At 46.1% G+C, this 23,374-nt stretch overlaps 1 protein-coding gene across 2 annotated transcripts in view; it reads right to left on the bottom strand.

Annotated features, from left to right (window-relative positions):
* CHN2 (chimerin 2) overlaps nucleotides 1–23,374 on the bottom strand; it is a 309,144-nt gene that overhangs the window by 93,463 nt on the left and 192,307 nt on the right. For both annotated transcript variants that reach the window (XM_045052548.1, XM_023250462.2), the window contains exons 4-6: nucleotides 20,158–20,189; nucleotides 15,162–15,275; nucleotides 13,077–13,362 (exon numbers count right to left, since the gene is read on the bottom strand). In XM_045052548.1, the coding sequence (XP_044908483.1) occupies nucleotides 13,077–13,362; nucleotides 15,162–15,275; nucleotides 20,158–20,189 (432 nt within the window). The remainder of the gene's footprint in view (nucleotides 1–13,076; nucleotides 13,363–15,161; nucleotides 15,276–20,157; nucleotides 20,190–23,374) is intronic.

Raw genomic sequence — 23,374 nt, 5'->3', positions numbered from 1 at the left:
TACATGTGATATAACTATCCTCACTCTGTTTTTTTTTTTTTTTTTTTTTTTTCAACGTTTATTTATTTTTGCGACAGAGAGAGACAGAGCATGAATGGGGGAGGGGCAGAGAGAGAGGGAGACACAGAATCGGAAACAGGCTCCAGGCTCCGAGCCATCAGCCCAGAGCCCGACGCGGGGCTCGAACTCACGGACCGCGAGATCGTGACCTGGCTGAAGTCGGACGCTTAACCAACTGCGCCACCCAGGCGCCCCTCCTCACTCTGTTAAAGGCATGTCAGCACGTGCACAGCTCATAATTATGGGTCTTACTTCTGACTCTCAGTCTGAGTGTTAACCAAAGATTTGCTGCAGGTGACAGGGAACTGACTTAATAGTTTTTTCTTTTTTCTTTTTTTTTTTAGGCCACCAAGTCACATGAGACCTGTAAAAGTTGCATTTGTGAACTTTAACTTATTCTTCTGACGGTCAGGCTTCATTAGCTTCATAAATAGAGACTAGGTACAAAGTGAAATATTAACTTTCTGGAAACTTCAAAGTGATTATGTATAAGGAAAGACAAAACCAATTGGGATATTTATAAATTACCATCATAAAACCCAGCCAGACATTTCATTATTGAGGAATGAGTAATGCCACTTCTGCAACCTGTTCCAGAGGCAATGAAATCAAATAACCCAAGATGTAGCCTTGACCATTTCATTTCCATGAATGTCAATGGAAATTATGCAGGGAACAAAATCCTTCCTCTTCCCCACAGCTGAGGGGGAAAAAAAATGAATTCTTATAGACTAAGCTTTTAATTCATAAAGATTACAGGTGGATTTTTGACTTTTTTTTTCTTCCAAAAAAATGGGGAGGGGCTATAGGTTTCCAGCTTATGTCTCCTAAATTTACTGATAATCCCCGGGGGGGGGGTGGGGGTCTTGTGTTCAACAGAGGCTCTTTTTGGCCAGATCCAACACTGTAGACGGAGCTGTGTTTCTTTCTATTTTGTTAAACAAACAAACAGATCCTTTTGTTTGGCAAAATCATGAACAGATCATGAATGATGATCATCATGATCATCATGATCATGAATAGATCATGAATAGATTTTGTACTGGCAAAATCATGAATAGATAAAAGTCTGGTTTATCAGAGTTCACTAGGACTCTTTAACCTATTGCCTTCCTCTCATTTAAGTGCATGTAATTATGACGAGATATGCTTAGGGCAGGGTCAGAAGGTGAGAGATGGAGAAATGCACTCCAAAAGTGGTTTGGGGGTTATCTCCCGTGTCTACCTGGTCATCCAAGTACTATAATTCCTACCCACTTCGGTCAACACGAGATGTTCCCTTTTCTGATTTAACATCGCCATGTCAAGGAAGAATAGTGTGGATCACGCAATTAAAATGAAAACGAACCTGAATTCGAAGACTAGAGCTTTTCGCTTTCTCAGCAACGGTGACAAGTAAGGTGAGGAGTAAGTGCAGGACAAAAGGGGGGGCAGCTGCTGGGGGTGGCATGAGTTAGAGTGCTTCTGGCTACAAAGACAGTAGACATCCAAACTCAACACGCACGCCCATTCCCACAGCTAAAAGGCTATGCAGGAATTAATTGACCAACGTAACTGACAGGACTGGAATCTCCAGTCTAGGGTGGCAGGTTCCAGACCTGCCTCCCAGGCCTCCAGGTAGAGGCACAGACCAAGTTCTGAGGACTCAGGTTCCCTCCCTTTCCAGCTCCACTTTCTCAGACTCAGAGAAGAGTCTTCGGCCACCCAGACTCTGCTTCCTGCTGAATCCAACTCGGCAGAAAAAAAGGGCTGCAGGCCTTCTTTCTGAAACTCACAGTAAAAGTCTGTTGGTTTCAGTGGCTCTGACTTGACCACATGCCCACCCTTGAGCCAACCGTAGCGGCCAGGGAAATGGGACCCCTTGGGTCCGCCTTGAATGACAAATCCACCTCTGGGCTCAGGGGCTGGGTTCGACTCCACCAGAAGCACATAATTGGAGCGTGGGAGGCGAGGCAGCTCTGGGTGCGGTTTCCCGAAGATGGTGCCTAGGTTCTAGATGGCAATGGTGAGAGCTACTCACCATGGGGGTGGCGCTGGGGAGACCGCTAGGCTTTGACTAGAGAGACACAAAGACGGTGGAAGGAGCAACACTGGAGGAGTAAGAAAGAGGGGGGCCAAAGAAAGAAAATAACGGGATTCCCTAAGGTTGTATCTCGTCCCACCAGCGTTCAATGTCACCACGTCACCTTGAGCTTTGGGCCCATTTCTCATCTCTGCAGAAAGAGTGGTTCTTTACTGGGGAGTATACAGCAGAAGCACCTGGAATGACACAGGCCCAGGATCAGTTGTGCTGCCCCCTGCCCTCCCCGCCCCCCCCCCCCCCCGAAAGCCAATGGGAAGAGCTCTGAGGTCACGATCAGGGCGAATACTGCAGTTTCTGCCAGGGGAGAGCAGTCCTAGGTGACAGCATCATTTACCGCCCACAGTCGAAGGTGATGAAAACGGCATACTGATTTCCCCTTGAACACCTGCCTGGAGACATACAAACATAAACTTTTCTAACTTTTCATCCATCAGAGGTCCTGCCTACAGCAGCAGTTCTCAGAGTGTGAGGGACCTGAAGATACTTTCAGAGACCCCATGTGGTCAAAACTCTTTTCATGAATTATCTCATCCACGGACTGACATTGTGACTAGCCTTTCAGAAACTACCATTTGTTAAGTTTTAGTCTGCTTTTTAGAAATATTTATATATTTGAGAGAGCGCACATAAGCAAGTGGGGGGGGGGGGAGGTAGAGAGAGACAGACAGACAGACATAGAATCCGAAGCAAGGCTCCGAGCTGTCAGCACAGAGCCCAACGCGGGGCTCGAACCCACAAGCCAGGAGATCATGACCTGAGCCAAAGTTGGACGCTTCACCAACCGAGCCATGTGGCGACCCTGGTCTCTTTTTTTTTTTTTTCAACTCTGATTTACCTTAAACAGCTACAAAAAACCATATTCTTCCTTTTTTTTTTTTCAATGACATAGGTCTGTGCAAGGCCAGAGCTCCTTCCTACACTTCAAACAAAATATTTCATCCCAGACTGAATACAAAAGCAGATGTGAGAACCCATGTGTTGTCTGTTAAGCCAGACATTAAAGAGATTTACAAAAAATGTAAAATAACGCCAATATTCCTACTAGTTTTTGTTTTGTTTGGACAGTGGGGTTATTTTTCATTAAAAAATAGGCCGTTTACATAAACACGCAATGAATGTAGTACGGCTATGTTTAAAAGAGTAAATACGTAACATTTTTCTCAGTTTTACTTTTAAATACAGTAAATATCAGTGGATACAACTCACATAAATAAAAGCTCTCCGGGGTTCTCAGAAATTTTAAAGAGAATATAAAAAGCCAAAAAGTCTGGGGTTGCCTGGGTGGCTCAGCCGGTTGGGCGTCCGACTTCGGCTCAGGTCAGGATCTCGCGGTGCGTGAGTTCGAGCCCCACGACGGGCTCCGTGCTGACCGCTCAGAGCCTGGAGCCTGTTTCGGATTCTGGGTCTCCCTCTCTCTCTGCCCCTCCCTCGTTCATGCTCTGTCTCTCTCTGTCTCAAAAATAAACAAACGTTAAAAAAAAAAGCCAAAAAGTTTGGGTACCTCTGGACCAGAATCCCAGTGGCTCAGATCGCTGGGACCATTTTTATATTTAAGTGTCCCAAGCTGGCAGAACTGCCCACCTGCTTACACAGAGAATGAGCACGCACTACAAAAAGGCACCCCCTAGCCATTGCATAGCCTGATTCGTGCTATAAAACCTTGAGGAAGTGGGAACGATTCAGTGAATTCATTGCTGAAAATTTGTTCTTGCTCATTACTCCCACATCTGTTAAGCGTAGCCCTTTGAGATGGTCACCAGCATGTAACTCTCCTCTCGGCCACTAGATGGCGCTGCTTACATAAAAATACTTGCGCAGACGCGGCGTCTCTAAATGAGCTGTTTATTCTAGAAATGTTGGATGGGGGTGAATGAGGCTTTGGCCCATTTTACTCTGACAAATACTGACTGCGTCAGGTTAACTTTCCTTTCCGTTCCTGTAGATTTCTAACCTTGAGATCACTGACAGTGAGGAATTGGTAAAAAGTGCAGCTTTCTGATAGAAGAGAAACCCAGGGGATTTAGTTATTCTTCTATTCAACTTTGCTGCTAAGAAACCACCAGCTGGCCTAAAAGGAAGAGGCATGGATTTTTTTTTCCTTGTCCCTTCATTACATTTCTTTTAAATCTATTCCAGTTAATTTCCCCCCATCATTTAAATGTTAGCCAGTGATCTGGGAAAAGGAGCCAGGAGCAAAGCCAACCTGTGAACCACCGGGGTTTTACTATCTGAAAAGTGTTTTCATGGAGGACTTTTCGTGTGCAGGCAGAGGCAGAGAATGAACACAGACATCTAAATTAGGACGTATCAGCAACATTAGAGCAGGTGGCACAGATATCCCCGAGAGAAAAGGCTCCCTCAAGTATCTGATAACCTTTACTTCCTGTCCCTCCTTCCGCCTAACCAGGGGATGAGAACTTTAGAATCATCTGGGGAACCTTAAAAATAGAGATGCCTGAACTTCACTGCTGGGGGCTTTGATTCAAGAAGTCAGGAGAGGCCAAACATGGGTACTTCTTTAAAGCTCCCAGGGTGATGATTCCCTAAGCTGCAGCCTGTTTGAGAACCACTGACCTAGCCAAATCAACTATCTTTCAGACTGCACGATAAATTCCACACCATTAGGGGATTCGAATGTAAAATAATGCTCCGTAAAACCTGGTTTTGTGAGCAAATGTAATCCAAGTTCAAATCCATTCTTACAGCATCATGTCCCATTCCATTTTAACACACTGTGTGTGCGAGGTAGGAAGAAGAGTCATTACGGCACCTGTCACATTTACTAGCTAAGTTACGCTCATCTTCCTTCACTCCTGAGAAAAGACTGGTTATGTCAGTTACATATTATTTCCAAGGGCCCTCCTGTGGGGCAGATCTACAGGTTTTCCAGACCCTGTGAACGTGAGAGGATCTTTTCAGTGCCTTGATGCTTTCTACATGAACAATTCAGGCCCTTTCTTTGGCTTGGTGAAGGGCAATGAGCCACACTGCGTTTGAATCAATTGTCCTTAACAAAGCCACAAAGCCGGTCTGCCCTCCAGAACCAAGATCCTTTCCACAATGGCACAGGGGAGGAGCCCATCCAGGAAAAGAGCTAACCTCGTTATCTTGCATTAATGCCAATTACGGTGTCGGAACTTGAACTTTACACAGTAATTAGAACGGCGCTAACACAGGGAGCAGTGGAACTGGTCTGCATTCACTCCTTGCGTTGGTTATCCTCTGCCATATTCTACTCCCTTTTCTTTTTTTTTTTAAATATTTTTTTCAACGTTTATTTATTTTTGGGACAGAGAGAGACAGAGCATGAACGGGGGAGGGGCAGAGAGAGAGGGAGACACAGAATCGGAAACAGGCTCCAGGCTCCGAGCCATCAGCCCAGAGCCCGACGCGGGGCTCGAACTCACGGACCGCGAGATCGTGACCTGGCTGAAGTCGGACACTTAACCGACTGCGCCACCCAGGTGCCCCGCTACTCCCTTTTCTTAATTCATTCTCTGTCCTGCCTTTCCCCACGGTGGGGAGACTGACTCATGTGGACTGTATCCCCAGCGTCTTTGCTCTACGGCTTTAGGTACAGTTTGCCCAATGGGAGGGAGAGGCAAGAGATCAAAGGGTAGAAGAGAGAGAAAAGTCGGGTTATTTCTTCCCCTACCCCCTCCCTCTTGGGTGATATGGCAGCCTGGACTGATTGTGGGAGCCTCTCCTGTACAGTCCCCCTACATTGTGAATCCCCCTTCTCTGCAAGCCCCCCTCCTGCAGGAGCCCCCTGCGGTGTGGGAGCCCCCCCCCCCGCGGGAACCCTCCTTCTGTGGGAACCCTCCAATTAAGTAAGCCCCCTTCTGTGCAAGCCCCCCTTCTGTGGGAGCCCTTCTCTTACGGGAGTCCCCCTCGTCTGGAAAACCCCACTCCAGCTCTTACTAGACATCAATAACCCCAGGGTCGTCTTCTGGTCCCTTCGGCATGGGGGAGGTAACTGCTTCCTGCCATTCCCAACCCCTGAGAAAAATCCCTTGTTAATCAAATTCTCTTCAACATCCCAGTGACTATGTCTTCCATTTCCTGCTGGGTTCTGATTGCTAGGACACCTTCTAGACTAACTGTAATCTGAATTCATTTTTCACTTTCCAATCATCCACACAGAAGTCCTGTAGGTATAACTTGTGTTCCTCAAAGATCTGAACTTTAAGAGAATTTCTAAGCTGCAGGTTACTTTAAAGCATTTTTTTTTTCCACCCACGCCTTCAGGACCTCGAGATGTCTTTGAAATACTCCCGACTGACGGGTGCCTCAGTTTCCTGTCGTGTAAAACGAAGGGACTGCACGAAATGGTCTCCAGGACTCTCTTCCTCCAGGCTCTGGCTTTTCCTGCCCCTCAGGGAGTCAAGTCAGCCCAGGGAGGAAGGAGCTGTCCAAAGGGAAGGGGGGGGGGGCGTGTGAGATACCGTCTTGGTGTATTTGGGATACACATTCCTCAGGGGGGTTCAGTCTATTCCATTTTAAAGTTTTAAAGTTAGCCGTCTGCTGTCCATTGGGCTGTGTGTCCTCTTAAGTTATCGTAAAGCGTATGTGCAAAGCTCTGGGGCTGTTTTGTGGTGGGAGTGATTCCTTCAGCGTCTGTGAAGGAGGGTGGGCCTCAACAGGTTTTACCAGAGAGTCTGTACTGGAGGCTAAAGGAGGGACAGGACCTGACCGATCACAGGAGGGGAAGGCATTTCAGATGGCAGGCATAGGGGGGATGGGAGGGGAGGCGAGGGGACAAGAACATTTGTGGACCGCAGGCCGGTGGGGGAGGCCAGCAGTGGGAGACAGCCTGGGAGAGGTGGGGCTGGACTGCAAAGGGCGTTTCCGTTCATTTTTCAATGTCCCTCACCACTTGCTCCCCCGGGGATTGCTGCAGCCACATGCCTTCAGGCAGGGCGGCCCGTTAGCACCTGTCCTCGCCATGCACCTCTTGCTTCTCTGACACCACCGTCTGGGATACCCGTGGGCACCCACCTGGCTCTCCACATGCACAGCCTGGTGTGCAGGACACTTAGCAGCTCACAAGCACCCCTCAGCCAATAGAGGACAGGCGGTGGTAAACACCCCACTTCAATTCCTCTCAGGAGCAGTTCCAGATGGCTCCGCAGAACATGCCCAACTCAATAACGCCCATTTCCACTGGCTTCTCATCCGTTACATTCTCCTGACTTCTCCCTCCCGCTCACTAGAATGCCTTTCCAAATTACCAATGGACCAAATCCTTGCCTCAGGCTCTGCTTCCAGGGGAGCCCGGGCTCAGACAAGCTGCAAATGTCCTGCTGAGGAATTTGGACTTTGTCCTGCGGATAAAGCAAATCGTAGCATTTCCAAGATAAAAACAACCACAGTGAGAGCGACACTCTTATGAACAAAATGTCATCAAGGGCCACCGGCTCCTAAGTACCATTGCGGGATTTGGAGGGGGGTGGCACAAAGGACCATTCAGTCTGAGCTCAACTGACTTGTGAGGCTTCTGTTGGTCAGCAAGACCTGGAGGTCCGTCCTCTGGTGTGGCCACTCCCTCCTGCTCCAGGGCAGTGGAGGGAAATGTAATGTCACTGCTGGGCAAAAATCTCTGGCAGGCTGACTGGTTCGTCTGGGGGGAACAGCAAAATAAACAACGAGAGGATCACCTTGGATGCAAAGAAGGGAATTATTTCAAAAAGAAAATAAAAAGGCGGAGTGGGGTTTGGGAGAGATTCTTCTTCTTTGAAGCCACGCATCTGTAGAGGAGCACATCCTAACCAGGCTCAAAGCCCTTTAACCGGGAAAAGGTCAGTCTTCTGATCTCACAGGAAGAAAAACAGAAACCGAAGAGGGCTTCCTTGCTGCCACAGGAAAGCAAGAGAAATCCGGGAGTTGGTCCGAACTGCTTGAGAAAGCAGAGGTGGCATGGCGTGGAGGAGCATGAAAAATGGGGGGAAGTCTGGGCAGGATCCCAGGGGAGCAATGCCAGCGAGGAAGCAACATCCCACCCATTTCCGGGACCGTCACATGGAAGTCTTCATTGGGTGATTTGGGTCCTGTGCTATAGTTATCTTCTTCTGGTCCCCAACCTTAGTTTAAAGGCTGCTGCATATAGACTCTTTGTTAACCATCCAAGGGAGAAATGAAGGGAAAGTGGGGGTGGGGGTGGGGGTGGGGGTGGAGAGGGAGCTGTCAGGATGGGGGAGGGGCCGTGCCAAGGGGTGGAAAAAAGCAGCCTGGGTCCAGAGGCTGGAACTGCTTGCTCTCCCTCTGCATGTGTGTATGTGACGCCTTGAGTACAGAAGATGTTTTACTCAGGGTTTGCTCTAACATGTGTGAATTTAAAGCATACTGCATTCTTTTTTTTCTTACTTAATTAAAAAAAATTTTTTTAACGTTTATTTTTGAGAGACAGTGTGAGTGGGGGAGGGGCAGAGAGAGAGAGAGGGAGACACAGAATCCGAAGCAGGCTCCAGGCTCCGAGCTGTCAGCACAGAACCCGACGCGCGGCTCGAACTCACGGACCCCGAGATCATGGCCTGAGCTGAAGTCAGACGATTAACCAACTGAGCCGCCCAGGGGCCCCTTCTTCTTTAATTTTTTGAATAGGATGCTTCACTTATCATGGTTCAAAATGCAAAGAGTATGAAATAGTAGCCAGGAAGAATCTCTTTCCCACCCTTACCTCTCAGATACCCACTTCCCCACCCCACAGACAACCAATGATACTTGCTCTTCAAGGGACAGTTTATCATTTTGCAAGAAAAAAAACATACACGAAACTGTTTTTCTCCTGGTTTACACAAACGAAACCGCATTATACACACTATATTGCAAGCTGTTTTTTTGCATTTAATCACTCCGGGGAATCTTTCCATATCAGCACATGTGAATATGCTTACCCTTTTCTTGGATTGCATGATACTCCTTTACATGGATGTCCCCTAATTCATCTAAGCAGTCCCCAGCTGATGGGCATTTAGCCTATTTCCTAACAGCGGCCATTACAAAAAATCATGAAATGAATAAGCTGGTTAGATATGCTATATTCTAAACTGTGCTTTTATTCTGTCAAGAGTACGGATGATTTTTATCCAGTAAAAGATATACGCAATTGAATGCAGCAGGCCGAATTTATTGAATAAACATGGGCTATTGAAAATTTGTTGTCACATGTATTGGATTCAGCAGGGTATCCTTCATAAGAAAGCTTAGCTATTAACAGCAGTGCATTTTTAAAAACAGATCATGTAAGGGGCGCCTGGGTGGCTCAGTCGGTTAAGCGTCCGACTGCAGCTCAGGTCACCATCTCGCGGTCCGTGAGTTCGAGCCCCGCGTCGAGCTCTGGGCTGATGGCTCAGAGCCTGGAGCCTGTTTCCGATTCTGTGTCTCCCTCTCTCTCTGCCCCTCCCCCGTTCATGCTCGCTCTCTCTCTGTCTCAAAAATAAAAATAAACGTTAAAAAAATAAAAAAAAAACATCATGTAAATATTGAGTGATCCTTAGCATCAGCTGACTTAGCATGGTGAGAACCAAGGGTGTGTGCTTAAAGCAATCAGGGCAGTGAGAACAGAATGAGGTCTCACTTGCTCTGTAGGTTTAAGAAGCTCTGAACTTGGGGCTTAGAAATCTGAGTTTGGTTCCGTACCCTGCCAGGGTGTCTTTTTCAGTAAAATAGTGACAATGATTCCTGCTCTATGTGCCTGGAAGTTGTTCTGAGGATGAAATGAGAAATTACTTCACATGTGTGAAACTGGTTTATAAACTATTTTTTAATATTTTATCTATTTTTGAGAGGGAGAGCGACAGTGCTCTCATGCAAGCAAGGGAGACACAGGGAGAGGGGGAGAGAATCCCAAGCAGGGCTCGAACCCAAGAACCAGGAGATCGTGACCTGAGCCAGAATCAAGAGTCGGGCACCTAACCAACCGCCCAGGAGCCCTGAAATTGGTTTCTAAACTATAGATGTCTGAACCAATGTTAAATCCTGTTCTATTGCTCATAGTCCTGGTTTTGGGGGTCTGTACATAATCCATCTATGTCATCAATTCTGAAATAAGTTTCATAGAAGAAATGACACTGAGCGTGACCATTTTGATTAAATGCACCAAAATGGTGGCCCTTAAATATCCTAATATTTTAAAAAACCGATTAAGAATCAGAAAGGAAAGGATTACTACTGGCTAACTACCCCAACTCTTTTTGTACCCTCCCCACCTCCCCACCTCATCTATAGTTATTAAAATCAAGTTCACTGCTAACCATCTTGATGGGAGATAAATCTGGAAACCACTCAAATCTGATGCGGTAAGTAATATCTTTATGCCAATTAACACTGATAATATTCTTGGATTTTCAGGTAACATACTCTCTCTGGATTCATTTGGAAATGATCAATAAAATAATTGGGTGAACAAAGTTTAAGTACTCTGGAAAATGAAATGCTGGGCTGTCTGGATTTGAGAATTATTAGGAAACCTACCCATTTCACTCATTAAAACCTTCAAGATGCGCCATTATCGAAGCAGACAGGTGCCTCGGGCACTTCTCAGTCAATCCATTTAAGCTTCTGCTACCTCTTGTCTAGTCACTGCCTCCATGGCAACAGTCCACTGACCTGCCCTTAAGGGAAACAGAATTTCTGGCAAGACTGAGACTTTTAATAATTCCACTTGTCAATACAGGTCAGAGAGAAAAAGATGGATTTGTACCAAGTTACTTAACAAACTCTCTAACACAATGAGCAACCTCCAGCAAGTGACCAGACCCAGTGTTCCGAATGTCCCCAGGAAAGCCAAACATTGCATCGTTAGTGGCAAGAAAATCCACACCACCCACACCTGTCCATCAAACCCTTCACGGCACTTGGACTTCTTCTCTCAATGTCTTCTTTGCTTAGCTTTCCCTAGAAAGGCCAAAGTGTGCTGGGAAGCTCATCTGAAGTGATAATTAACCTGATTATTCATTTCCTCCAAGATTTCATTGTAATAAATAAATACAAAATGATCTGCAACGAAGGACATCTTTTGTCATGCAAGTTTCCGTATGGGAATAGCATCTAGCAATGTCAGTTTCTAGTGACCAAACTTCCCTCTCGGCCAAGGACAAGTCTCAAGAATTACCGATTCAACTACCCAGAACCCAAACTCTCATCCCAAACATACAAGAGACACTCTTTCTAGTCACCTCTTTTCCTGGAAATATTCTAGTGTAAAGCCTGCAGTTGTAACAGATTGCCTTTTTGGAGGCATTACTCTCTGACTTGGAAATATAAACACTGCTTCAGAGATTTATTTTATGATTCATCTTCTGATTTGTCATGGCTGGGAAGGTCAGCTTCCAGATTTTCTATTCTAAATTACTTTTGAACAGATTTTACAAACAGACTACGGAATGGCTTTTGCCTGAACCAGAACAAACTCTGAAAGTTAGGGCTCAAGTCCCCTCCCTTCCCCTTGGTACAATGTAAACAGTCAGAAGACCCACCATTTCCCAAGCCAATTATTTGTAAAAGTATTAATAACAGGTGCTTTGGAGGCACTGGAGTTATAAAAAGGAAACTGGCAAATAATTTTTTCATGGGCCAGCTGCTCAGCTGATGTGCTTTTGGGGAAGGTTCTTCTAGGCTCTAAAACGCAATCAGCGAATCAATTAAGATCGTGCCCGTCTCTGCCATCAGGACCGCGCATGGCCTGCCTCTGCCCTCCTCCCCGTTCCAGTGATTTCTGGTGCGTCCCTGTCCCAAAGCCAAGGCAGCCAGTCAACCTCAGGTTCCTTTGCTTCAGGCTCACACTGGACAACGGGGGAGGGTGGGGGCCCCGTTCCGGTTTAATTAAGGATTAGTAATCACCACTCTGTTCTGCTCGTTGATATCCGTCCCAGTCCGAGCTTGCCTTTGACAGCGGGCTCAGCACAGACTCAGTGGGGGCTGACCGGCGTGACTGGCTGTCACTTTCTTTCAGTGGAAAACAGACAGGACCAGGCAAAGCAGATGGTTCCAGAAGGGGCACTTCCAAAAAACCTGCTAGCAAACTGCGGTGGTGCCTTTCAAATAAACGGCAACTTACTGGAGAGGAAAATCAGGTCCTCCTCGCCACATCCTGCCACCGCCCATCCAGCTTGAACGTCGCGCACTTAGAAGTTTCTAATCCTCACGAGGCATGATAACTCTTCGGTTGGGGCGAAGGACAGCCTGTCTTTTAAGCCTCCCAGAGATAGCCATCATCACCGATAATGGCTCCCACCTCTGTCAGTAAAACCTGTTATCTAGGTAGGACCACCTTCAGGAGAGGGCTGACCCGTGCATCTCACATGGTGGCTCAGTCCTAAGACACAAATACCATGTGTTTGCGTAGCTGGGTGGAACTAGAGGCAGCCAGGAAGGCCTCAAGTGGCATTAAAACCAAGGACTATTTTCATCACAAAACATTAATAAAGTGACAAATAATTATTTGTGAAGTCCTGGCTCCGGCCGTCGGAGTTTGGGCAAATCAATCCGCATTTCCGGGCCTCAGTGAGAGTGGACGATTTCTTTTCTTTTTTTTTCTTTCTTTCTTTTTTTTAAAATTTTTTTTACATTTATTTAATTTTGAGAGACAGAGTGAGACAAAGTGAGAGTGGGGGAGGGGCAGAGACAGAGGGAGACACAGGATCGGAAGCAGGCTCCAGGCTCTGAGCTGTCAGCACAGAGCCCGACGTGGGGCTTGAACCCACAGACTGTGAGTTCATGACCTGAGCTGAAGTCGGACGCTCAACCCACTGAGCCACCCAGGTGCCCCTAGACTGGAGGATTTCTAAGGTTCCTTCTTGCACAAAATTCTAGATTTCTTTGGGCGGGGCTGGGTCTCTGCCAGCATTCTGGTCAATCACACACAGAATGGATCAAGCCGTTATTCAGCATAGATTAAAAACAAGAGACTGTTTCTGTCACACGCGCTGCTTACCTTTTCAACCGCCGTGTGTTCTTCATTTGCGACGCTTGTTTTCCTTGATTCGTTCTTCGACCTGCTCAGCCTCCTGGATACTTTTTCTCTGAGCAGAGTGGCATATCCAATGTGTTCGTAAATGGGGTTTGTTGTCATTTTGGAAATGTATTCAGAAGCTTTTGTTTCTATGTACAGTGTTATCAAGCCGTCTGTGACCAGATCGTGAATCGATTCAAATCTCTTCTCGCCCACGAAGTGTTTTCCATCATAGAAGAGCCTGTAGTTTAAAGTCTGGTTTCCAAACCTGTCCCCAAGAGATTGAGAAATCGCAACAGTGTCAGAAGCAAGAGCAGTGAAGAAAATTAGCAACTAACAGCTTTTGGGCGTACTGTATGCTAGGTGCTGAACTAGATACTTGGCATGATTTCCGCCCTCCTCCCCACCCACCCCCCCATCAAATTATCATAGAGAGCCTTTGAGACAGGTAGAATTACTATCCCCCACTTTACGGCTGAGAAATCGGAGATCTGAAGAGATCGGGTACCTGCTTGACGTTATGCCCCTGGAAAGAGGTAGGGGTGGGATTTAACACCCAGGCGGTCATATGGTATCATTTGACCCTAGAAATCACGAAGGCCGTTCGGCCCTTATCATCCTCATTTGTAAAAGGCAGAGGGGAGAGCCTGGTCTACAAATATTTTGCTTTCAAACTTCCGTGTTGAACACTGGCCACACCCCTCTACCCCTCCCCTATGACCTGGCAATTGCCTCTGCAAGGCCTTGATGGGCCCTTTTTATTACATCTTTGACCGCCACCAGTCGAGGAGCTCATACTTCCCCCCATAGTTAGTGCCACGGAAGGGAGGTGAGGGGAGTTGGGTGAAGCTCCCTCCTGGAACTGCCATTGCCAGGGTCCTAGGGATCTGGGACCAATAAGGGACCTATAAGGTTCCTCCCCTTTAGTACTGGCTGACCCCTCTTGGCCTTGGTCCTATATCTCACAGCCCCTGCTTAGTTCCCCACTGGGGCTGCCAGCACTTATTGCTGGAGAGCTGGGGGACTGGGGGATAGGAAAATACTTTGCACACCTCGGCACTTACTAGCTTTTGAAGTACTTCCTTATATTGACATCATCTAAGCAACTTGGAAAGTGTTCCACAGCCACGATATTCAGATGTCACACTGAATACGCCACTGTGGGCTGGCTGGGACGTGTTTCCAAATGATACCATTCATGCTATGGAGAAAGGTCTTCCCAATTCCAAAGAGGTCATAAGTGAACTTCCAGAAGCCAATTCGATCCTGGAATTGGATGCTTTCCCCAAACTTTATGGGATTGCCGTAAGAATCAACTGGCATCACATATTGGATCGAGCTTACAAAGGTGCGGAAAATGCAACGTTTTTCGGGCACTGTGATTTTTTCTAGTTCTTGTGATGTTGTGGTAAAAGGCTGCTGAGAACTCTGCTCCCACGGCTTGCTAGCAAAGAGCATCATGACTGCCATTGGGAGTCAATGGGACCCATGGGTCAACGTGATCCCTGAGAAAACCCCATGGACAGACTCCACGTCGGTCCAGACGCACATACACAACGTGAGGCGAAGACTTATGACAAGGGCTCCAGGGAACTAACTGAGGCAGGGGCGTCGCTCCCTCAGCTGGCTCAGTTTCAGGCAGAAGTGACTATAGGGGCACTAAATTCCCAGATAGTTTTCCAGTTGACTGTGTGTGCAGAAACAGAACCTCTGTGCCCATCCTACTGACAACATCTGTAGCCTAAGAAGTGTATGAGCCTCTCATATGCTACTGATACTCTGTCAACAAAGCAAAAATAAAAAATAAGTCGTGGGGAATGGGGAGTGATAGGTTAATGGGTACAGAATTTCTGTTTGGGATGGTGAAAACGTCCTGGAAAGGCAATAATGGAGATGTTTGCGTAACATTAAGAATGTACTTAACGCCACTGGATCGTACGCTTAAATCTGGCTAAGACGGTGAAATGTATGTTACATATATTTTACAGCAATAAAAAAAAAAAAACGGGGAAAAGTAAATAAAGTCACTCATAAAGCAGCTGCAACAATGGATGAGATCAAGTTCACCTTAGAGCTAACGTGTAGCATCCTGGCTGGCGTTGGCTTTCTCTAAGAATGTAGGCACCCTCCACACCTCCGAGAAGCTCGTCCGCCTGCTCCCGGGAGATGATCCCATGAAACCTGAGGAGAGACAGACCGTCCTTATTCTCGACTGACCACGTACAAAGTATGCACCACAAAGAGTGAGGCTAAAAAAGATGGTGGGGCCACGCAGAACCCACTGACCCCGACTGGGAGGAAGAGGGGAGTAGCGACCATCTATCTTCAAGATGCCTTTGGAACCACTTCTCAGCAGGCACCCAAACATATAAGGAGTATTCAGGTAGGCAAAACAAAGGAACAAACACCCAGTCCCCCTGGCTTTCTGCTACTGTCTTGCTCTCAGGATGAAAATTAAAGTCAAAACAAAAAGCCAGGTGATGGCTCCTTCTTTAACCACGGGGAATAACAAAAGGGCAATTACCAACTTAGCTCTCAGTGCAAACACAGAAACTATGTATTGTCTGGATTGCTAATGAACACCATTGATTATCAACCTGCTCACTTCAGGTGCAGGGTGTTGTTAATTTTAGAGACTCATTCTCTGGACATAAGAGCCAACTATAATCAACGCTCTTCTATTTCTTTTAATTTTGAGAGCAATCGCCTAGGGATAGGTTTTCAAAAATGTATGTATTTTTCTTTCTTTTTTTTTTTTAATTTTTTTTTTAATTTTTTTTTTCCAACCTTTATTTATTTTTGGGACAGAGAGAGACAGAGCATGAACAGGGGAGGGGCAGAGAGAGAGGGAGACACAGAATCGGAAACAGGCTCCAGGCTCCGAGCCATCAGCCCAGAGCCCGACGCGGGGCTCGAACTCACGGACCGCGAGATCGTGACCTGGCTGAAGTCGGACGCTCAACCGACTGCGCCACCCAGGCGCCCCTGTATTTTTCTTTTTAAAGAACGTTTATTATTAGTTTTTTTTTTTAATTTTAAAAGTAATACACACGCATGTAGAAAACACAGCGTATCTAGAAAGAATGCAGGCTTGGCCAATGACGGCTCTGCTCTGGAGGCAGATGTCTGAGACCCACAGAGTGGACAGTGACTCCTGGGAGCCAGGGGCAGGCACTGGACCACTTTCTCTCTTGTCTTTAAGTAAAGGCAGCTTCCCCTCCCCCACAACCCCCACCATCACTTATCAGAGAGTTGATCAATCCATGTGTCATAGGAAAGTGGGGGAGCTGGGTTGGGGGGGTGAGGTCAGTGCTGAGGGATCCAGGCTGTTCCCATTTGGGTAAAATCCCAAACTTGAAGGTCTTTGGGGGAGTAAATTAGAGAAGAAATTTTTCTGCACAGAGAGTCCTTATTTCACCTTCTTGGAGTTGGGAGGGGGGAAGGGGAAGTTGGCTAGACAAGTTTTGGCTTTGTTCCCCAGGACTGTGAAAATTAAAGTGAGGAGAAATGTAGAATGATAATATTTAGGGTGGGGGATGACTATGTCAATATTTATTTGCCTTTTGTACTTCTTTAAAAAAATTTTTTAACATTTATTCATTTTTGAGAGACAGAGTGAGGGTGAGGGAGGGGCAGAGAGAGAGGGAGACACAGAATCCGAAGCAGGCTCCAGGCCCTAGCTGTCAGCACAGAGCCCGTCACGGGGCTCGAACCCACGGACGGTGAGATCGTGACCTGAGCTGAAGTCGGACGCTTAACCGACCGAGCCACCCAGGCGCCCCTGGAAATTTTAAATTTTTTTTTTTAATGTTTACTTATTTTTGAGAGAGACAGAGACAGAATGTGAGTGGGTTAGGGGCAGAGAGAGAGGGAGACACAGAAGCAGAAGCAGGCTCCAGCTCTGAGCTGTCAGCACAGAGCCCGACATGGGGCTCGAACTCACGAGCTGTGAGATCATGACCTGAGCCGAAGTCGGACGCTCAACCGACTGAGTCACCCAGGCGCCCCTGGAAATTTTAAATTTAAATCCCAAGAGCCAACAAGTGGAGACCCCGGAGCAGCACCTCTCTGAAAGGAGCACGGATGTGGCATAAAAGCAACCTGACTGCCCCCAAAGAGACCAGCGTCCCCAGTTCTTGCAAGAGGGAGACTTAGACGAACTGGGGCAGAGCTCAGATGCAGGATTGGAACTGACGGATCTGTGTCCGGGGACCCTGGAGCCAGAGCAGAGGGGTCTGGGGCTTTGTGCGGGTGGACACTGAACCCTGTGACCCTTGTGGGCACGGCTCCTGCGCAGTCTGAGCTGGGCTGACAGACCTGAAGGAACCCTGCAGATGCTGGGCCAGTGGAAGTGTGTGCAAAGAGCACATGTGTGAGTGTGTCTATAAGAGACAGAGGTGGGAGGAGAGAATGGGTGTGTGTGGGCATGAGAGGGTGTGTGCATGAGAAGGAGTGTGTATGTGAGAGAAAGAGGGCACGTGTGTATATGAGTGTGTATGTGTGTGTATGAAAGACAGTGTATGTGTGAGAAAGCATGTGTGTATATATGAGTGTGTGTGAGAGAGTATATGTGTGTGCATGAGAGTGTGTGTGTGAGAGCATGTGTACGTATGAGAGAACGTGTGTGCATGAGCGTGTATATGAGAGAAAGTGTGTGTGTGAAAGAGAGCATGTGTGTATATGAGACCATGTGTGCAAGAGACAATGTGTGTGTGTGTGTGTGTGTGTGTGTGTGTGTGTGTGGTGACAAGGACATGCTAAGGGGCAGGAGGGGCATCGGGCATCAGAAGACACTGGAGTCAGAAAGGACACAAGCTGGTGCCCCGAGAGGTATGAGCCTGGGACATCCAGGACATCACCTGATGGTGGGCCAGGGCAGGGGAGGCGATGACCACAAGAGGATGGGGCACACACAGAGCAGGGCACAGGTCACTCTCGGTGGGCAAGAGATATCCCAAACAGGCAGTTAGCCTGAATGCAGTCTTAACTCCCTTGACAGGTTGAGGCGATAGCCCAGCAGCAGACGTCAAGTGTCAAGAACCAAGTTGAATTCAATTGTTCAAAAGAAGAAAATTACAGTTCTGTGAATCTAGGTTGTGGCTCATCATGCCCTTTACGCATGGGTTTAAAAATATCCATGATGTATATATCTTATGATCCCCTCTTTGCAGAAAGCAAGCGTGCACAGGAAAACACCAGAAGGAATGAGCTGAAGGGGAAAGTCAGCAGTGATTTCTCTCGTGGCGAGTTGTGAATGTTCCCTACCTTTCATAGCTATATGTTTTCTAATTTTCCCAAATTAGCGGATGTTAAGTTATTCATGTTTTAAGAATAAAATGCTTATGCACAGGGAGGCAATTCAAAAGTTAAAAGAGGTAAAAATGTAAACAGTCTTGAGTATAAACTCTCTTCCCGTCAAGGTATCCGTTGTCAACAGTTTGTGATTCCTAGTAGGAAACAAAAATGCATATATGTTTCCTGAAGAGAGCATATATTACTTTTCGAATGGAACGAAAACCTTTTATTTTTAAAAGGGAAAGGGAAACACGGAATCTGAAGTTTTAAAGCTAATTTCCCTCTAATACAAAAGTCTTTTTTTTTTCCTTTTGTGGTTAAGAGAATGTTTCTTTGCTGTCCTCTTACTACATAGTTTTTGTGGATTGGGGATTGGAAAACAGTAACTAAAAGGTCATCCAACAAAAGTGTTATGCGATACAGAAAATGCACAATAGAGGTCCTTTTGCAACTCACATGCAAAAGTGTCCCATTTGAGAAATCCAAATCAGTATACTGAAGTAAGGAGCCATCCTACAACTAACTAGGTTAGATGTTAGGGATGTGGGGATGTGCGAGCAGAGGCCGGTGCTCCCCGGCGGGGAGCCCAGGGTGCTGGTTGAATTCCCAAGGCTGGGAAGTAAGGCTCAGAAATGCAGTCGTGGCCATTAGGAAGTGGCTGCCAGGCTGGGACATGTAAGAGGGTCATCCATCATGAAGATGAGGTCCTGATGGGGAAGGGGATAGAGGAAGAAGGTTTGGATTGGTCAGGAGAGCTTGGGAGGTGGACCTGACCTCCTAAAGAGACTGTGGCTCCTAAGGCCCCCGGGTTGGACGTGGGAAGCAGGCGAGCTGTGCACCTGACCCCCTGCATGGGCTGCTCTGTCTGTGCTTTATAAGCTGCTCCATGCGCCGCAGCCTGAGACTGAGAATTCTTTTTATGGCATGCCTATTTGCTCTCCGGTAGGCTTCTGAGAAAAGGAAACAACACGAGTTGAAAGTAAGAGGGAGATGGGAGGAAATAATCATTATGGGATTGAGGCAATTTGGCTAATACATCCAAGTCCAGAGAAATCATCGTTGTGGTTTTATGAGACCGCAGGGAAATGAGGTGACTTTTCCAGGCTGCCTTTACTGAGGTACATGAAAATAAAGAATTCAGCTACGCAGTTTACAATCTCTGACACTCTAAATGTTTATGCAGTACCAAGGTAGAAAGTGAAATAAAATACGAACAGAGCCTCAGTCATGGAAAATGCTGCCTTGCGTTTCAAATACTTGCCAGAAACTCAGTGGCTGCTTTACTGGCGAGAACTACAGCAGGAGATACTGTCCCTCCCATGTTAATGGCAGCCAAGCACCTGAGTCTTATAAAGAAAATTCAATACAGGGGCACCTGGGTGGCTCAGTCGGTTAAGCGTCTGACTTCGGCTCAGGTCATGATCTCGCGGTCTGTGAGTTCGAGCCCCGCGTCGGGTTCTGTGCTGACAGCTCAGAGCCTGGTGCCCATTTCAGATTCTGTGTCTCCCTCTCTCTCTGCCCCTCCCCTGTTCATGCTCTGTGTCTCTCTGTCTCAAAAATAAATAAACGTTATAAAAAAATTTTTTTTAATAAAAAAAGAAAATTCAATACAAAGGGGTCTGATTGCATTTATCCTTATTATTAAACACTTGCACAATGGACATTTGATGAAGACCACATATTAGAAGATTTTTAATATTTAATATTTCAACGACACACGAAACGACACTTATTACATTATTAAAACAAAGAATAGCATGATACATACTCTCTTCCATAATATTTTGGTCTGTTCTCCACCTACATTAAAAAGAAGAAAAATATTAATAATGTATTCGAATTCAAATCAGATAGATAAAAATGCTATTCACACGAACGTAGCTAATCCTGATAGTAACTTTTATTACAGTTTTTACTCCTCAAATCAGAGATCCGTGAGACCACAGAGTTAACCAGTGCATTCCTCTATCTTGGATAGGAGTGATGTAGAATCATCATATTTCTCTAATCATTAGGCTCATTCCCCACCTAAACTCAACCACCCAATAAAGGAATTTTCAAAGGAAACAAAGGGAAATATTAAGAACTTTATAAAGATATTACAAGGCATCATCCGGAAAAAGAAAATGAATAAAACGCAAGCATTTAGTTAAATCTTCATCCAATTGTTTCATTATGTAGTCATAATAAAAATAAGAAGTGTGCCTGTATTTAAAAATAATTTGGTCTCCTTCCAGATCAAATCGATACTCTTTATTTTTAAACAAATGGCTAATGGTCTGAAATTCACTTGACACCAGAGGCAAGATACAGAGGACAACATTGACGGCTTAACTAAACATCATAAGCATCCCAGAAAACATCCTGCAATCACATTTTGAGCTGTTGGATCATCTCGTTTGGTTTTTAGCACATATGTTTATGATAACCTACTTTTTCGAGAACTTTGTTTTCTTATGTTCGTGGTGTTAGAATTGGTAAGAAATTAACATGAATTCTCACGCTCAGCTTTTGTTCTCCTAATCTAACTCCAGGGACACTGAAAATAGAGTAGAGCCACATTAAGTCATGGGTTTTCGCTGATGGTTATGACAGCAAGTTTATGTTTATTTACTAGAGGAGAATGTGAGTCTGGCAGCCATTTCATTTGCTGTCATTTCTGTCCACAATCAGATGGGCAGTTTTTTCAGCAGGGCTCACCGGCACAGTGGAGGGATTTCAGGGTCCTGGGCAGTTTCTTGGCCTCCCTCCACTCTCCAAAGGATGCAGGGGGATTTGAGTGGGCAGTCAGGAGCCATAGAGCAGAGGAAAAGGTTCAGAAAGGGAGAGTTGAGGACCACATTCACAAGCCTGCCTCGGACAAGCCTCACTGGTATAAAACTCATCATCTAGACACGTCTAAATATATGTTCACTCTTCTGTGCATTTCACGCTTGAAAAGCACTGAACCAAGAGGGGGCGTTCATAACTCTTAACATTCAAGGTTTGAAGTCTGCTCTGTGTCATTTACAAAGGAAGATCTAAATAATATCATTAACAGAAGCACAAAGTGTGTAAAAGGCACCTTGCTATCGGATGTGTACCATTACTCTACATGCTGGGAAGCTTTTTGATAGGAGTTGAATATGTTGTCATTTATATCATTCTATTAGCTTTCAAAGTTCTTTCTCACTTTCATGATCCTGTACCTAGGTATCTGCAACACCAACATGCCATAGAAGAAATTTAGACTACAAAAATCAATGGAAGGAAGTAATATACAACGGGCAAGATATCTCTCCGATCTTTGAGAGTCAATTTTCCATTCCTTTGAAATGACTCCCTATGTCTAAGGACCATCCTTTTGGCTGTGCCATAATAGACATTTGCAAATCTGGGGTTATCTCCCAGCCCGACCCCTCAGTTCTCGTCTCTTATCTCCCTGAAAGGGAAGAATAATTCATCTAACTTTCAGGATGGACAGCATGGAAGACAGAGCCTACCGCTAACTCCTGGCATGTAAGTAAGTAGTTCATGAGTGTCGAATTTGACTCCTGAGAAGATAACAAGTTGCTTTCGGCTCATTCGTCAATCATAAAAATACATGGCACGCTTATAATGCTCAGGGTTCTGTGCTCAGCCCTGCATTGTTCGTGAAACAATAACCTCAAAGGTGTGGAGAGGAAAGGTCTGAGGAGCTCGGGAGTGTTCTGCTCTTGCGGCAGGAGGAAACACGTGGGAAATCTACCATAGGCCCCCAAATACAAAAGTCAGTATTTACGGTGCCTTGCGGGATACCAAATAAGATCCTGCCTATTAGAGGACAGGTTGACCTAAACGAGGGACAGATCCGCTTATGGGAACCACGAGAATATACAAGAGCACTAATTTGTGAGGGACAGACCACACATGGAATCGAGCCACGGAACAGGTCCCAAATATTGCACGGGATGTATACTAAAATATTACTCTTTGTTTATCTGAAGTTCAAATTTAACTAGGCATTCCGTTTTTCTTTCTTTTTTTTCCCCCCTAAATCTGGCAACCCTATAGGAAGAAAGGAAAGGTGGAGAGGTCCGAGGCAGCCAAGAGAGAGGATGTGGTCATTCATCTGATCACTGCCTCCCCTGGTAGGGGCTGTTTTGATAGCAATCTGATTCAATCTTGGATCCCTTTGTCGTCTCTGCCTTTCTTACAGAAAATAGAGCTGACCTTATTAATGTTAACGAGAGAGAGAGAGCAGCTGGGATTTACAAAAAAAAAGCGCAACAAAGAAAAACTTCTCTTCCTAAACTTTTTGCTCACAGGAGTCTAAACACAGTCTCTCTCCCTCCACACTTCACTAAGCTTTTAACCAGTCAAGAGCTTAAAATTTTTTTTCCCAACGTTTATTTATTTTTGGGACAGGGAGAGACAGAGCATGAACAGGCGAGGGGCAGAGAGAGAGGGAGACACAGAATCGGAAACAGGCTCCAGGCTCCGAGCCATCAGCCCAGAGCCCGACGCGGGGCTCGAACTCACGGACCGCGAGATCCTGACCTGGCTGAAGTCGGACGCTTAACCGGCTGCGCCACCCAGGCGCCCCTCAAGAGCTTAAATTAAGTGAAATGGCCCTGGGAAAATCATAGAACATCCACATGTTTTCAAGGTGGATAATACTGGGTCCTCAGATCCAGACAAAACTAGTCAGCTGGATGTCAGGACTCCCAGGAACAAAGGCGCTGACTAGATAGACTAGTAACGTCTACACTGTGACCCAGTAATGCCTGAAGAAGCCTGGTTCAGTCCCCAGGTGCGGCTCTGTGTCAGCCATCGATGGAATCAGGACTGACTCGTGAAACGTGGATTTATTAAGAAAGACGTAGCACCTGAATTTCAGTTTCCAATTGTACGAGATTCTTTTCAGCGAATGAGAGAGAAGACAGTTGATAAATAAAAAAGGAAAGCAGCTCAGAAGCTCTACTCACATTCTCTTTGAAAATTAGGTTTGTTGAAATCAAGAACTT

Source organism: Felis catus, chromosome A2 (assembly GCF_018350175.1).
Source record: "Felis catus isolate Fca126 chromosome A2, F.catus_Fca126_mat1.0, whole genome shotgun sequence".
Classification (NCBI taxonomy): Eukaryota; Metazoa; Chordata; class Mammalia; order Carnivora; family Felidae; genus Felis; species Felis catus.
The sequence above is the reverse complement of the archived record's forward strand: the minus strand, read 5'-3'. Positions and strand labels throughout refer to the sequence as shown.